At 35.2% G+C, this 15,838-nt stretch overlaps 1 protein-coding gene across 1 annotated transcript in view; it reads left to right on the top strand.

Moving 5' to 3' along the window:
* The first annotated feature begins 247 nt into the window (after nt 1-247).
* The window catches only part of LOC117330603 (protein Wnt-16-like), a 51,199-nt gene continuing 35,608 nt past the window's right edge, over nt 248-15,838 (top strand). The window contains 2 exon segments of the mRNA XM_033889019.1: nt 248-636; nt 2,787-3,022. Coding sequence (XP_033744910.1) covers nt 542-636; nt 2,787-3,022 — 331 coding nt within the window. The 5' untranslated portion in view covers nt 248-541.

Here is a 15,838-nt window from a genome sequence, read left to right as displayed (position 1 = left end):
AGATAATTAACTTTTGTACACGTGCTGTAGACTTTAACCGTTCTCGCAAACTTTCATACCCGCTGCCCTTTTCTTGTCAAATTGATATTATTGACAAAACACTGATGATTAAACATACTTAGTTCGACCCTCGGGTGACAAGTTCCTCGAGCGAACAGCTAGCGCTAAGGAACGAAAACAAAACCCACTATAGTCGTAGTACGGCCTGTACATACATATATATACATCATACGGTTAAAACGTAAGTATTTGACAGCGCTCACTGGAAACATACGTATCGATATTAACGTTAAAAGTCACATGCGGTTCTTATCCAATCAGACCCGTCCTTACAATTGTACCTGTTTCCACCGAAGCCAATAGCGTGTCGAGTCTGGCGATGAGAAAGACTGAATGAGTTAACACCAGGTTATCGTGTAGATTGTGTCGAAATGTGACGGGTCCTCAACACGAGATTTTAACTGGCCCAAATGTGTCTGTTTTCATCGTATACGGAGTTCGTTCGATCGCTATGGTGGACCTACCTGTACTTTAAGTGAAAATGAGGTTTTCTCGTTGGAGTTTCCAAGGCTGGATAACACTAATAGGAGTTCTTGTGTTAACATGGACCCCATCGTTTTCTCTCGACAGCTGGATGTAAGTTTATTACATTGGATAATTTCATCATAATTAAACACATTAATTAATTTACATAATTAATTAATTGATGTATCTTATAGAATATTTAATGTGTTTTCCCCCCCCCCTTTCTAATGCTAAACCTACTGAAGGCGATATTGTTTTACATATTCTAAATAGTTTTCCACCATGGTGATGATATAAGAACTATCAATGATTTCTTATCTCACTGCTTCAAAAGAATCGTCAGAATGATCTTAATTTGCCGTGTGTTAAGAACATTCTACACGTATATGTACAGTAGTGTTAAATGTTTTTATCGGGATAAAAACATGATACAATTGCGCATTTTTTGGCGTTACGCCACCATCGACAACTTTTCTTTTAGTGCACAAATATTGTTGGACAGACGCACGGCTAAATCTTAATCTTTTAATGTGGCAGTTGCCTATTATCAGTGTTTGGAGGTAGGTCGTTAACTTTTACCACACAGAAACCGACCTATACGTTATATACCTATATATAAAATTTCAGGAATGTTTTGTGAATGTACCCTGTATACTACTGATATAACACTGCAAAATCAGAAATATTTATTCTGATGCAAATAATTCAATGCTAAGTATAATTATAATTCATGGCCTCTCATGCTATGCAATAATTGTAATTTTTGTCATGTTTGTTAATTTCAATTTCAATTTCACGTTTACACAAGACAAAATACTGAAAAATATTAATATTTTATTGTTTCAAAAACCAAGCAGCAAGGGTCTGACACAAGTGATGCCAACTTATTTAAACTTCATATAATTCCACATAGCAACACAAACAAACATATATACAGTATGTAACATTACGATAGAGTGTCTTTAGAATCAAGTATAGAGACATGACAATGGAAAATATTAATGATAAAAAACAAAACATTCCCCTATAAATCCATCCTGCTCGCCCTCACATCCAATCACTTAGAACATGTACCTATTTACACATTGTTTCAGCGTATTCCGTGTGACGGTACACTGGGAGCGTTCAACTAGTCTACCCATTACCCAGCACGTGCTTGTTCTCTGTGCTAATTAATTAATTTAAGACATGAAAGTGTTGAGGCAATTACATGAAGCCTCCAAATGCTTTGTTCCCCGAGAATATTTTTTATTTAATAATTCAGAATGATAAGTAATTCGACATGCAGTCGCTAGTACGGAATTCCAAATTTACACGTGTGGTCCTCCTAAATGCACGTGCGTACTATCGGCATAGTAACTGTTTCTATATTTATGTTCGCATTTTAGAATAAATGGAACGAAAATTGAACAAACGCTTGTAAAATTACACAATAATTTTGAGACATATTCTAAAAAAAGGAATAAAATTTTAAATATTTTTAGTAGTATTTTGTCGAGTGACACAGGCTTGTGTTTTTCTATACAATATACGTCTTTTTAAAAACTATTTAAATTCAGTTTGTGTTTATATATTTACAGCGGTCGACATCTGAATTTAAAAATTAGATTCAAGAGATAAACAGTCTGTATTTATTTACAAATCACAGTGATAAACAATCTGTATATATTTACATATGATTATTGTGATAATTGTATAGACATATCTAACGGCTCTATCACTGCTCGATCTACCGCTTGACACACTTGAAGCGCCCACTTTATTAGATAGAATTATCTCGATAATATCTGTTCTACTTAGTTTCTAGACATGATAACACTCAAGTGCAGTTTATGCATAGGTTTTACCAGCATGATCTTGATAGATTGTTTATATTTACAGTAAAATTAATTATTTGGACATTAATTAGTTTTTTGATTGTCTTAATAAGGAAGACACACGGTGTTTATTAAACTGTAAACGCTGCAATCAATTAATCGGACATGATTTGTTTTATTGTCTTAATTAAAATTGTTTAATGAAAATAAACATGTAAATAGCACAGGAAATAAATTTTCACAATGTTCATAAAAAGAAAATGACATGATATATTTTTTAATAAATAAATAGATGTACAAACCGGTTATTATACACGTAAACGCACACGACAAGTTCAAATATTTTGATTAATTCTAAAAATAACAAAGCGTTGACATGTAGTTTGTCGTATGTTGGACATCGAATGTTGTGACGTAATAATGTCGCCATTTGTCCCCCTACAGGCACCTGGGTGTGTCGTCTCTAGCCGCTGTCCCCCAGGACCGTGGCACGTGTAGCTCTGTCCCGGGGCTCGTGGATTTGCAACAACAGGAATGTCTTAAAAACCCGGAGTCTATACTGTGTGTTAGTCGAGGCGCCAAGGCGGCCATTTCAGAGTGCCAGAAGCAATTTAAATTCGAACGTTGGAATTGTACGACTTCTCAGAACTACAGTGTGTTTGGACCAGTTTTGAAGAAAGGTAGGTATCTATATCTAATTAAACCATTAATTCTATACAAATGAATGTTAGCTAATATAAGAAAAATATATGTTTCGGCGAGAAAAATATTGGATGCATAAATAAATTTAAAAGATGTAAGCAGATGAATGAGAACGAAGACTTGACTAGAATATAACCCTGCATACAGATTAAAGCTGTATCTTTATTTAGAATCTATACGCCTGAGATATGTTTATCGTTTTACCTTCTAGTAAAGCAACAAGTGTCGGTGACGTAAGCTATATAATATAATAACTTCTTGTCTGATATAGAAGACATTAATATGTATCAGATTTTATAATCAACGAATAAAACTGCGAATGTTATTGCATAAGAATCATTTCCATGTCACAAAATATAGATAGAGTTCTGTTTACGTTTGGTTTAGGGGAAATTCCCCGGGCAGTTTCAAGTGCCTGTTACAAAAGTGTATTTGTTCCTCAGACAATTAGGGATCATATTTTCAAATCCTTCGTGTCTAACTATAAGCGTTTCCCATTAATTTCATTTTCCGGAATCCTTTCCGACGTTGGACTGAATTAATTCAATTCGCACCTGTATCGTTTCGCTTTCACCAATAAAGATAACACAATCTTTGATGCTACAGTAAATTTTTGGCTATTAACGTAATCCAGAATGTGGTTTTTAATATAAAACAAAATGAAACAAAGTACATGCATCCGCTCTTTATTTTACCAAAACCCGAAACAGTTTCTCCTACCTGTCTCTTAAACCGAATCCTCATAAATAAAAACGGTTTTCACAATATCTGATTTCTTATTCTGGCCGCCACAAGGAAGCTTACACTTTTTTCATTTGAGATATTTTTAATACAAATAACAGGAAATATGCTTCCAGAACATTATAAAGATCTTATGTTGGGATAAAATTCGTAATTTAATAATTTAAAAAAGAAATTTGAATATTATTACTTGGCCTAATGCTGAATGTTTTCAGGCCTCAGACCACAGACCATAGATTTATCACTTACACGCTATTACTTCCCTATAAAAGTACACATTCATGCAGTACCGGCGGTCTTAATTAAGCCGATACGGTGCTGAAATGGAGGGCAGCATAGCTGTAACTACAAGATATAGGATATTACAGGAACTATATCTCTCAAATAACTGTTTGTTGGTACCCAGTACCCGGCGCAGGGCGTGTACTGTGATGTTGAAACCACGCCGTATGGTCCTGCAGTAGGGGTCCGTTTGTATTCAGCAAAATCAGCATGTTTGATTTCAATTACCCGTTCATCTTTGAAGAAACTGACAAGGACATGTGTATGTCTTTTATGTTCAAATGCAGAAATGTATTTTTCAAAACTAGACAGACATGAAATATATTCATATCACAGCGTTAGGCTGCCCTCGTATCGTCACAGTTGTTACGTTGCTATCTGACGGAGCCTTGTAGAGTTGAGGTACTCGGCGGCCGCCGTGTAAGGTTGTTTGAGCAATTTGTCGGGGACTAAAGATTAGATAGGCTCAAGTTTAAAGGTTTTCTTACGATACAGTGCACACATATATCTGGGACTGTAAGCGATTCTCATTCACAACTTCACACCTTGAGGCCGACCCTTTTACTCTTGTCTGTTAAATGAAATAGAATTATATTAGGGGTATATATACCCTTTTAAAAGGATCACCATATTAAATAAATATCCTTGTATCTAAAACATGGGCATCAAACTCTGTCGGAGATAGGGCCGGTTAGCAAACGGCGCGAGCTCACGCGGTAAACACGCCGTTTGAGGCAATCGGACACACTCTATATGACTCAATATATAAACACTACATATAATATAGACAGTTGACAGAGACGGAGAGAGAGACGTCTGTATTCGTATGTTCTGCTCCGTCAATCATCCGTGTCTCGTGTGCATGTATATCGCGGAAAACAAATTTTGATAATGAGTGTTTAGTTACATTTGTCGCGTCACAGGACGTTAACCGCTCAAGTAAGTGCTGTCATGGGATGGTACCGCAGAGATTGGGCTTATCATCACCATGGGTTTAGCAAATTAGTATATTTTATTAAAAAAATTACCAAACAAACAAACAAATAAACAAACAAAAAAACATCATTTACGGAAGTCATTTTCAAGCCATACAAAGACGCCATATTGCTTAAAGGGAACAACCAACCAATTGAAAAAAATAGACTTTTGAACATCCCCTGTGTATAGAAAGTTGAGTCAGGGATAAAATATCTGGCAGCCACTGATTGGCCATTATGTTATGAAGTAACAAAATAGATATGTAGCCTGATAGGTAGCTATCCATAAGAAATGCGGATATAAATTTTGTAAATCCGATTGAATTTTTTCCCAAAAGTTCAGGAAATGGAAATACTAATTAACAGGTAAACATTTCAGATTTTTGAAAATTTTTACTGCGAAATTCACCCATTTTCAAAATGGCTACACTGGAAAAAATTGAGCTGAAGGACCCAACTTTGTTTTTTGATTATGTGTTATATAAGACCCTAAACTTTTGTTATAAACCATAATTGCCATATTTAATTCAAGAATTTTAATGATATACTCCAAAACGTTAACACTAAAGTCTATGGAAAAACAATTGGTTGGTTGGTCCCTATGATATAAACTTGACTTTGTACCTTTTCAGAACAAGATGTAAAACGAAGTTTTATAAGCTTATACTTATCATTTTTGTTGGCCCGAATGAAACCATGAGAGAGTCTTACTGCTGTAGGAAATCGGAGTACCCGGAGAATACCCTCATGATCGAATGGTCTAGATCATGGAATCAAACTCCTGTCGTCTTTGTTAAATACGAGTCCTCTATCTAATGTGACTCTCGGCCACCCATGTTAAATTATCAGAATAAGTGGCGATATTTTCATTTTATTGCGGGAAACGATCACACATCTGCATTGATCGATGCAATGACACGTGACAAAATTCACTTCCGGTCTAGCGCACTCGGAATTTTGCATTATGTTGGGTTGCTATGGAAGCGCGAGCCGTGTGGAAGACATGCAACCTTTTGATGCGTTTTCATTATTCGCTCAGTAGCTGAAGAGTAATAACAGTTAATAGATACTTGGTTTAATTGGAATTTAGCTGACAACAAGTCTGTACACCAGGCCGGCTGTCCGCCGATCAAACTCCATTACACAACAGTTCGAAATGGTTGTGGTGCATTCACTTACTCTGTCGGACGCCATGTTGAAAAGTTCAACCGGCTGGTCCGATAAATATTCGTTAATGTATTATCTCGAGTCTATTCAGTCACAACGCGAAGGACCAGTTAATGACATTTTAAATCGAACATTTACGGTATAGCTCTCAATGCGAGGAGTGGATGGGACAGACAAATACCGGCAAACGAATACTACAGTGCCCTCAATGGACATTTGATTTAAATAGAAATACATTTTTATTGACCCAAGCACACCTTATCATTACAGCTATCTTGATGCAGTAAAGATATATAATCTTGGAAAGCATCAACAACATTCTTCTGCCCTGAATTTCCACTGGATATATCGTCAATCTAATTGATGACGTTAAATATTCAATAAAATGTAATGACGTTATCTAGAAAGTCTGCCGTGGCTTTCTTTTCCTTTCTCGAATTGACACTACCTCGCAATTACCCATACTTTCCCTATAGGAATATTTTAGATGCAAACAAATATTAACAAGAAGACAACAAAAAATACTCTTCTCGTAGTGAACTTATTAAATTCTACCTTGGTACAACACTTCACCTTCTGCTCCAGAACGTAACGTTCGCCCCCTGCCGCGACCCACGTGCGTTTTTGCTATATGTATTACAACATTTCAAGGCCGATGTAGCATGGATTATACAACACGGCTAGATCCACAGACTTTCGATCTGTCCCCGACAGAACTAGTATAGGCTATTAGGGAATGAATCCATACCTACGTACACACACGCGAATGCACGTTCTTAGCGTTTTTGCTGTGGCAATTATCAAAACGAGGCTAGAGAATATGATGCAATCTTTCATCACATTTGGGATGAAAGGAGACAGCTTATTTCTACTGGTGATACAGAAATTACACCATGTTTGTTGGGGATCGTACTCTAGGCTACGGTTCTAACAACAGCTGACTTGGATATAAAACCTGCCTAGTGAACCAGCAAATCTTTCCTCAAACACTCAATAGGGATCTTTTGAAATTAAAATATTACAGCACAACTGTTACATCATGTATACAATTTACTGTGACATTGTAGTGAAACAGCGTAACAACAGATGCGGCTCAAAATATGGTACGTGTATAGTTTATTTCAAATATCTTATTTGATGTCTGGTATGACACAGAATGGTATAGTTTATTTCATATAACCTTCTCTCGTTCCGGTTAAAGTTGCTCTCCTCTTGGTTTTGTCATGACAGAAAACACGTATAGCTTATTCAGAGTTGTTTCTTATTTCAACTACTTAAGTTGTTGTTTTATTGATGGAAGGCAAATATAATTAACTTCCGGTTAACCCGAAATGTCTGGAATACCGACGAAAGAGACAATGCTTTGCAGTAGATACATGGTAGTTTTGAATTAAATTATTGGGATGTTTAATCTGTCTTATACATATATATATATATATCGTTTTGCTACAGTGGTGTTCTGGTCCGTCCTATCCCTCAAAGCTAGATTTAACTCCATCATGTTTGACCTAATGCTATCAACGATATACAAAGGACTAATACAAAAACATCGGAGACATATCAGTACTTCATGTTTTCAAGGCCAATGTCGTCGTGACTATTAAGTAAGATAATTGTGAACCGATTTATAGGTATCTCCTTACCAGCAACATTATCTAACATTCTACAAGGAAGCTCTGAAAATACTTCGGAAAGATTAACCTTAACACCATTTTGCATGGAGCTGGGATACATATTATTTGGTGCCTTTGTTAATATTTGTGACATTAAGTCTATTCCTTGTGGGGATAGACAGCTTGATTCAAGTTTGAATCAGCAAACGTTCCTTAACTTAAGGAAAATCCCGAAATATATTTTGTTCAAATGGAATCAATTTATATTTATAAAGTTTCCTAAACTAAATTATCTCCTTAACTCTCCACAATGCTTTCCTATGGACAAACTTAGTAAATCCCTGATGTTCAGGATAATTCGTGAAACTGGTGCCTTTTATATCTGTTCCCATTTACATATAATCACAAATTTTGATTAATTCATTTGGAAAAATGAGTTTCCTAATTTCTTCATATTTACGTCTGTTATTGATTGTGCCAACTTTCTTCAGGAAACATAATTGTTACAGAGAACACTTAGCAGGTTTTATTAGAGGATTTGTATCTTGACTTGCAGTTCGAAAGATTGCGAGGACAGTCTTTATCTCAGTGGACAATGGTATCATATTGTCCTATATTAGAGCTTCCTGCGTACTAAGAAATAATAACATATAGCCGGAAATGACGTTGTCGTACACTTGACCTTTCCATGCAGGTCAAACATCGTGACGTCAGAGTGTATGGGCTGATATGATCTTATCTTGTTATTTAATAAATTAAGTTGTGTTTTATCGCAGGTCAAGTACAGAATATTATCTGGTTAGTTTATTTATGATATCGGATCCAGATATCATGATGTTTATATTCTTGGCTTCAGAGGAGTTGCTGTCTGCAATGCGCGCGTTGCGTAAGAAACTACTCGGATACTCTCAGGGTTTATCATCAGATTTAATGCTATCAGGGGTATTCTTTGGATTTTTTATTCTGACAATCGTCCATTTCTTCTCTGAAGGGAATTCATTTGTCATGCTAATTTTCAATATCCTAATATTATACTTTATTGTTTCAAAGAAAATATGAACTAAGGATTTTCCTTTGGTAAGAAATGTTTGAGAGACTGAGTTTCGGACGGATACATGTTGATGAAGATGGCCGATGATTTACTCAGGGTTTCTGTAAAAAGTTAAACGACACAGTTTAGGTACCTATCAATACCGCAGTGCTAGTCACTGCCCGTGTGCGGTTGCCCGTCTTACCTTGAGAGCCTGACAGTTTTATAGAGCTATTTTAATGGTGTGTCCCTGGAAAAAAAGAAGACATTTTTGTCAAGTTAAGTGACTTTTTTATGATATCAACATATTTGCTGCATTTTATCAAGGTATGGAGATTTCATTTAAAGTAACATAAGTTTTCTTTTTATCTTTTTTTTTGGACGTTAACACGTTGCTAATGTTTATAAGAATGCAGGTCATTTTTTCTAGGTCACTTTTATTACTTTTTAAGTTTAGATATCAACATATCAAATGAAACTGATAAGATTCCAACATTAGCGTTCTAGATAAGCATGCATTACGGACTATCGGGACCTATCAGCACTTTACGTAAACGAGTTAATAATACCATTTTCTACATTTGTAATTAAATAAACATATATGAGACAGAGATCAGTTAGAACTACATTATACATATACCCTGCCTAGTATGTACAGTCATTGTCATCGGCGCGTTTGAAAAAGTTGTATGTACAGATTGTTGAATTTGATTCCGTCTTACGGTCCAAGTTTTTAAGTCGTTTCGGACCAAACGTGATCTATGGGATCTCAAGGGATAAGAACATCGAGGTATTTATTTGTTTTTGATAAAGCACACCGTTAATGAATCACAATGATGAGTTAAAATTGAAACCAATTATTCCACGGCGTGGAATTGATCGCGACACGCTATTTTTCCATTTCGTGGTCTGGCGCGGTCGTCTGCTGCATGCGTGCGTTGTATCTCAGCGGGACGACTAGACCAACAAACATACATGTTCACATTCCCATTTCCAATGTCAACCGCACCAATCTGGCCTGGAAAGCATGAATTGTAAATCAAATTACTAGTGAACCAAAATCAGTAGGGGAAAATCTTTGAAGAGAGGCAATATGAAAATAACTTTGTATCGCTTCATTAAGTTTGACTATAACTTACAGTTAAGCGTAATGATTTTACCAGATCCTCTGCATATTGGTGAAAGCGAGAATTCGTCGGCTACCACACAGCCAGAACGCTAGCGTCTCCCTACCGGCGCTGTTATATTGCAATGTGCATTCAATGTTCGGTTGGCGTAAACGTCTTTCTTCACTCTAACGCGAGTGCAATAATATACGAATTATTAGCAAAAACGATTAAGGCATTCTCGCAAGGGTCTTAACCATTGAATGTTTGAAAATCAGAGTTTCGTTTTTATATTGAATTGGATCATTATATCCATTGTAAAACTGAAACAGAATTATCTAAAGAACGGTTTTTGATAGAAAGATTTATTCATTTCGAAGCAATCCAAAGTCGAAAAATCGTTACAAAACTTGTATTTGTGTATACAGTGAAATAATTTACTCACTTTTCCTTAATAATATATCTAGAAACAAAAAATATAATGGTATTATTGATTGTATCGAGGAATCCAGGAATCAAATGCGTATGCTAGGTAGTATGATAATTCTAACTTATGACAATTAATGTTTATTAAGATGATCGCCTTCGCTATCATTTCTGTGAATCCTTCCCACTGAATTAAAGTTAAACATAAAAACAAACCCCAGAGCTGTTTTAAATAGTATCTGTGACTCAGAAAGTAATAACAGAATACGCCAGTATTTATTTCGGAACGATGATACACAAACGACTGTGGGAAGAACGCTACGTGACAAAAACTCGTTCAATTTAATAGCAGGGCTTGAAGTTGTTTTTTCATTAATGAAGGTTATGCGCATGACTTAGGGTTAAAGAGATATTGATAACTCGTGCAGTGGAAATAGAATTTTCGCTTTTATTGATTTATCGAGATAGTCTAGGTATAACGTTAATTATAATGACTTAAGATATTCTATAAATGTTACAAGATAGCTGCAGCTTTGTCCGTTTATATGTGTAATCTTTCTAAGGGAACGAATTGCTTCAGATGTTCATAAATAAATAATTACTAGATTGGATCGAAAACAGCCTGCACACGGTCCAGGTAGCAAAACACACTTGCCACGGTATGCATGCACTTTTGCACAGTATGATTATAGAGCTTGATGTTGAAAATTGGAGGAAAATTTGGCACCAGGATCTCGGTGTCTATTGCAAGCCTTTCACTTTGGCTTGTTGGAGAGATTTGGTGGGGGTGGGTTGGGGTGGGGAGGACGGATAAACACCTGAACAGGTACGATTTTTTGGGTGGTATTTAGTAGTGTTAATATCAGGTTCGACAGCAGCCACACGATAAATGTTTAGAACTATCATGGATATCTTTGGAGAAGATAATTAACTGAAAATTACATCCCTCGTAAATAGCTTTTGATCAGCAGACATTTTTTAAAATTATTTTTTGAAAGAAATCGTATGGAAACTCAAGACGGAACGATAATTAACTTTAGTTACTGAAAAATAAATCTCAGACTAAACGTGCGTTTAAGTACATTGTAATAGCATTAAACTTGTTAAATTATCTTGTTTAATCAACTTATGTAATTTCAAACTCAATATGCTGTATATTAATGTTGTATGGGTCATTTGAGGTAAGGTTTAATGTCACTGAAACACATTAAATCAACAGTACATTCATTGTTAAGTTGAAACACCGACGCATTGTCTATTTCCTAAAGCATCCAGACGACCTAATTATGACCGGAAACTACTCAAATCTCGTCTAACATCTCGTCTTATCGTGATACTTAAATGTAACACCGAATTATCAAATGAATTGATACCGGAGTGACTTAAATCCTTAAGGGCGGTATTCATACCTTCCTATCGGGGCAGTAAGGGTCAATAAGGAGAGATAGGTACACAGGACAAATATCACATACGATAAATTGTAAACAACGTATGAATAGGTAAAATCGCGTAACTTACTGTCAACTTCGCCGATCTTCCTAGGGCAAGCGTTATAGGTCTGATCAATACCTTGCCAAAGGCCTTTAGCGTTGCCGTGCATTTATACCATATAAATAACCTGAATTAGAAAATTTCAACAATAACCTTCAGTGAATTTACGTCTTTGGATCAGTAAATCTTCGTCCCAATGACAGAAGTTTATCCATGGGCAATTTCTGCGCAGGAACGAGCATTCTTATGAAGATAGACTGTTTAATTTACTGTCGAGTTCTAATGCTAGGTATTGGAGTAGCACTCTAGTTGACAGAAACGAGGCCGTAGCGGGGATACGGAACACAAAGAATTACAATAATAAAACCCGGAAAGGGTAAAGGAATTCCGCTTATCATTTTTGTGTGTGTCGAAAAACATTTACCTCGCCTACGCCGGTAGCAAATGTATCTAGGTCTGGTCGATGCAGTGATATCATATCAAAGTAGAATCGATCATGAACAAGAAAACATGAAAAGGGTATTACGTATGATTTAAGCATACAATCATTCCAAAGATTAAACAATGATGAACATCAATAGTGACAAAAAAGAGACAAACTGTATTTAAGAAATTGTGTTATATAATAAAGACCACAACATTAGGACAGTTAAGATGTACTTTCTGACGGGTTGTCAGGGGGAAATAAGGACATTTCGGTTCTATTTTATGACAGTAACTACTAAATACTAGAGACAAGACTCCGGTTCTTCAAGGATTTCACAGTCTTTGTTCCTTAGAGCACACGTCAGGAATGGCAATTACGAATTTATTTTCCGTAAACGTTTTACTTACATACCTGTATAATGTAATTAATATCCAGGTTAACGACTAACGTATACATTAACCATTCAAACCAATGGTAATATCTATACTCCAAGTCGAATATAAATGATCTAATTATCCAACAATTGGAATGTACTGGTAAAGTGTTTTTATCGATTTCCCCTGTGTTGTCTGACGTATTGATTACGATAAGGTATTCTGTTACACCATTGGAGTCTGCACTTTTCTAAACAACCCAATTATGGATGGTAGTACAGCTTATATTTCATTCATACTTAATATACATAACGATCACATTATAACATGTTAATTAACATCTAAGCGTCTAATTAACAGAACATCAAAGACACTAACTATATTACTTGAACGTTTATGTTTATATTTTATTCGTCGAAAGAGTTATTTTGCCTAAAAATGTCATTTGTATGAAAATATGGAACTGATTAATGTATGAGTTTATGAGTTTTCATGTTCATTATTTTCTTATTTTGATGAACTTCAAGGATCCAATTAGTCAACGACATTGAGGTAATTACACATTATTACAAATTCAAAATTATAGTAGTCGGGGTTTTCAAAATGATAATGTACATTTGTACATAAATTTGATCTCGGTCAGTTTTATTTTGGTGGTACATGTACTGAGAAAAAGACGCAGTATATTGAAGATGGAACTCTGCAATTCAGAATTCCAAATTATCTAAACAGAATTACTTTCTACTGGACCAAAATTTACCTGGACATTTTTGCGATGATTAATGACACTCCCTTTGGGTTGAAATATTTTTTACCTGGAACAGTTTGATGATCACTGATGATAGAAATATAAATAAACACAAAATGAGTATGATTCCATTGGGATTGAAATAAATCAGCCCTGCATTTGGGTTAAAGTATTGATTCAAGTTAACTTCACGTGTCATTAAGTTCACTACAACTAAATACTGTATGAATTACACGATATATGATGTTGATCTACATGTTTTTCAGAAAATTAAAATGTCCAAATAAATCACCTACGTTCTATGAAATCTTCAAAATGCTATAGTTTCCCAAACTTCCCCTTTATCTAAAGCTGAATACGGAGTTGGCCTTTATCGATTTCAACTAATAATATAGTATGTTGTATTATTCTGTATATATCATATTTTGATGGCATGTGACTTGAGTCAAAACATTTTGTAAATTTGCATATGTAAGGGGTGAATTCATTTCATCGCTTTTGGCAATTAAGTCGCTGTACCATATTGGTATTCCGGCTATATCATACCCATTTTTGTGTTTATTTGTTTTTCTATCTGATACAGTGCCGAGAGTGGGCTAGTCGAACATTAATTTGTAATCTTACGGTATTGCTTTTAAATGCAGCAATATCATTGGCTGAAGCATTTAAGAACTCTTAGCAACAGTTACACATATTTTCAAATCTTGAGACTGATTTCAACCATTAAAGATGGTTCCAGTGTTCAAATCAATCGATGTATTATAACGTTTACGATATCATATACGTACATGCAATCGAATAAATCAAGTTTATATTAAATCTAAATCATCTCTATTATAATGTCTATTTTAATCGCTACTTTGCAAAAATTTATTATGTTTTAGTCGTAGTGAAGGTTTATTACATACAACATACCACATTATTTACCAATTCACATTATGTTTCGTTCAGAAATAATTCTTTTGTCAATATACGTTTTATGTAGCCTGAGTTTTTTTTTCTTGTGGGAAGCGAACATTTATACGTAAGACAAACCTTCATGTTGACAGATAAAATGTCGGTTAGCATTCTATCTGTTTCAACTGTCACATCCATTTAAGCCCAACAAGTCGAGAGATTTACATAAACACCTACCATCTACGAAAAATACTGTTCGTTCCACTTTTCTCTTGTCAAATGATACTCAAGTGTTCGAAAGCATGATAAATAATTTAAAGGTTGAATTACGACAATGTCATTGTAAATTTTCGTTTAAGTTACAAAATGAAAGATTGCTATACCAGCGAATATCTTCTCATATTTCAATAGCATTCGCCTTTATGTTTCATTTCTGTACAGGATATTGTTTAAGTAAGAAAATGTACACGACCGTTACATAAGATACCGGACAGACCTCTCATTCTTTCCGATCTGTGTTAATTGCTTAGATACCATAGAATCATGTTCACACTTTCGTGACGTCTCATGGATCACAGTCCCGCAGAAAATGCTTGTGACGTCACCTTATCCGTGACCTCAATTGACCTTCGTGAGCGATGACAGGCTCGCATTGCATTATTTTGTATTTTGCCGTCTCGGGATTCATTCAATGACTGTTTACGGGTAGTAATAAGTGGGTGCGACTATCTTAGACAGATTTGATACATTAAACTGAGAATATCAACTCCTTCTCGCTTAATAATGCTACATTTACACAGCCTTGTCGCAGTGATTGTGTCCTCAGCGGTTATCAAAGTTTGTTGAAAGCCGGTGATTGAGGAGATGGCTGATGTTTTGTAGTGTATTGTAAACCTACAAACACAAACTGATATATCCAGTCACTCAGTTTGCTAATGCAATGTCCTTAATCACTTTATTATCAATATGGACAAATAAAACAAACGACAAATAATTCAAATCTTTGGTAAACATGACGTAATAAAAACGACATATATATAACAAATATTAACGATCTAAGATTATTATTGAACCAAGTTTACCTGTGCTAGTAGTATGATTTGTTTCCATTCATTTCTATATTATGAAATTGCATAAGATTACATTAAGAAATTATGATTGTTTAAAAGCACTTAATCGTCTGTACACCTTAAATGCTCGATTTGTCTCGAAATTAGATAGATTAGCATGGTAACACTACAATAAAACATTTGTTACAATGAATTTCTGGTGAAGTAAGTGACTGCTTCAAAAAAGTATTTTATTGTAATTTATAATATATTAATTCCTCAAAACTTCGACCAAAAATGGGTTACAACCTGACTTAATGCTTTCTGACGCAAGAGTGGTTAGCTTATTTTCTGCACACTGTATACGCGTACATGATTGATCAGAGCGCCACCTAGCTTTGTCATAGTAGATCAATCATATATCTGGACTAATTTACAGCGACAAGATAAAATTACTCCCGAACAT

Source organism: Pecten maximus, chromosome 7 (assembly GCF_902652985.1).
Source record: "Pecten maximus chromosome 7, xPecMax1.1, whole genome shotgun sequence".
Classification (NCBI taxonomy): domain Eukaryota; kingdom Metazoa; phylum Mollusca; class Bivalvia; order Pectinida; family Pectinidae; genus Pecten; species Pecten maximus.
The sequence above is the reverse complement of the archived record's forward strand: the minus strand, read 5'-3'. Positions and strand labels throughout refer to the sequence as shown.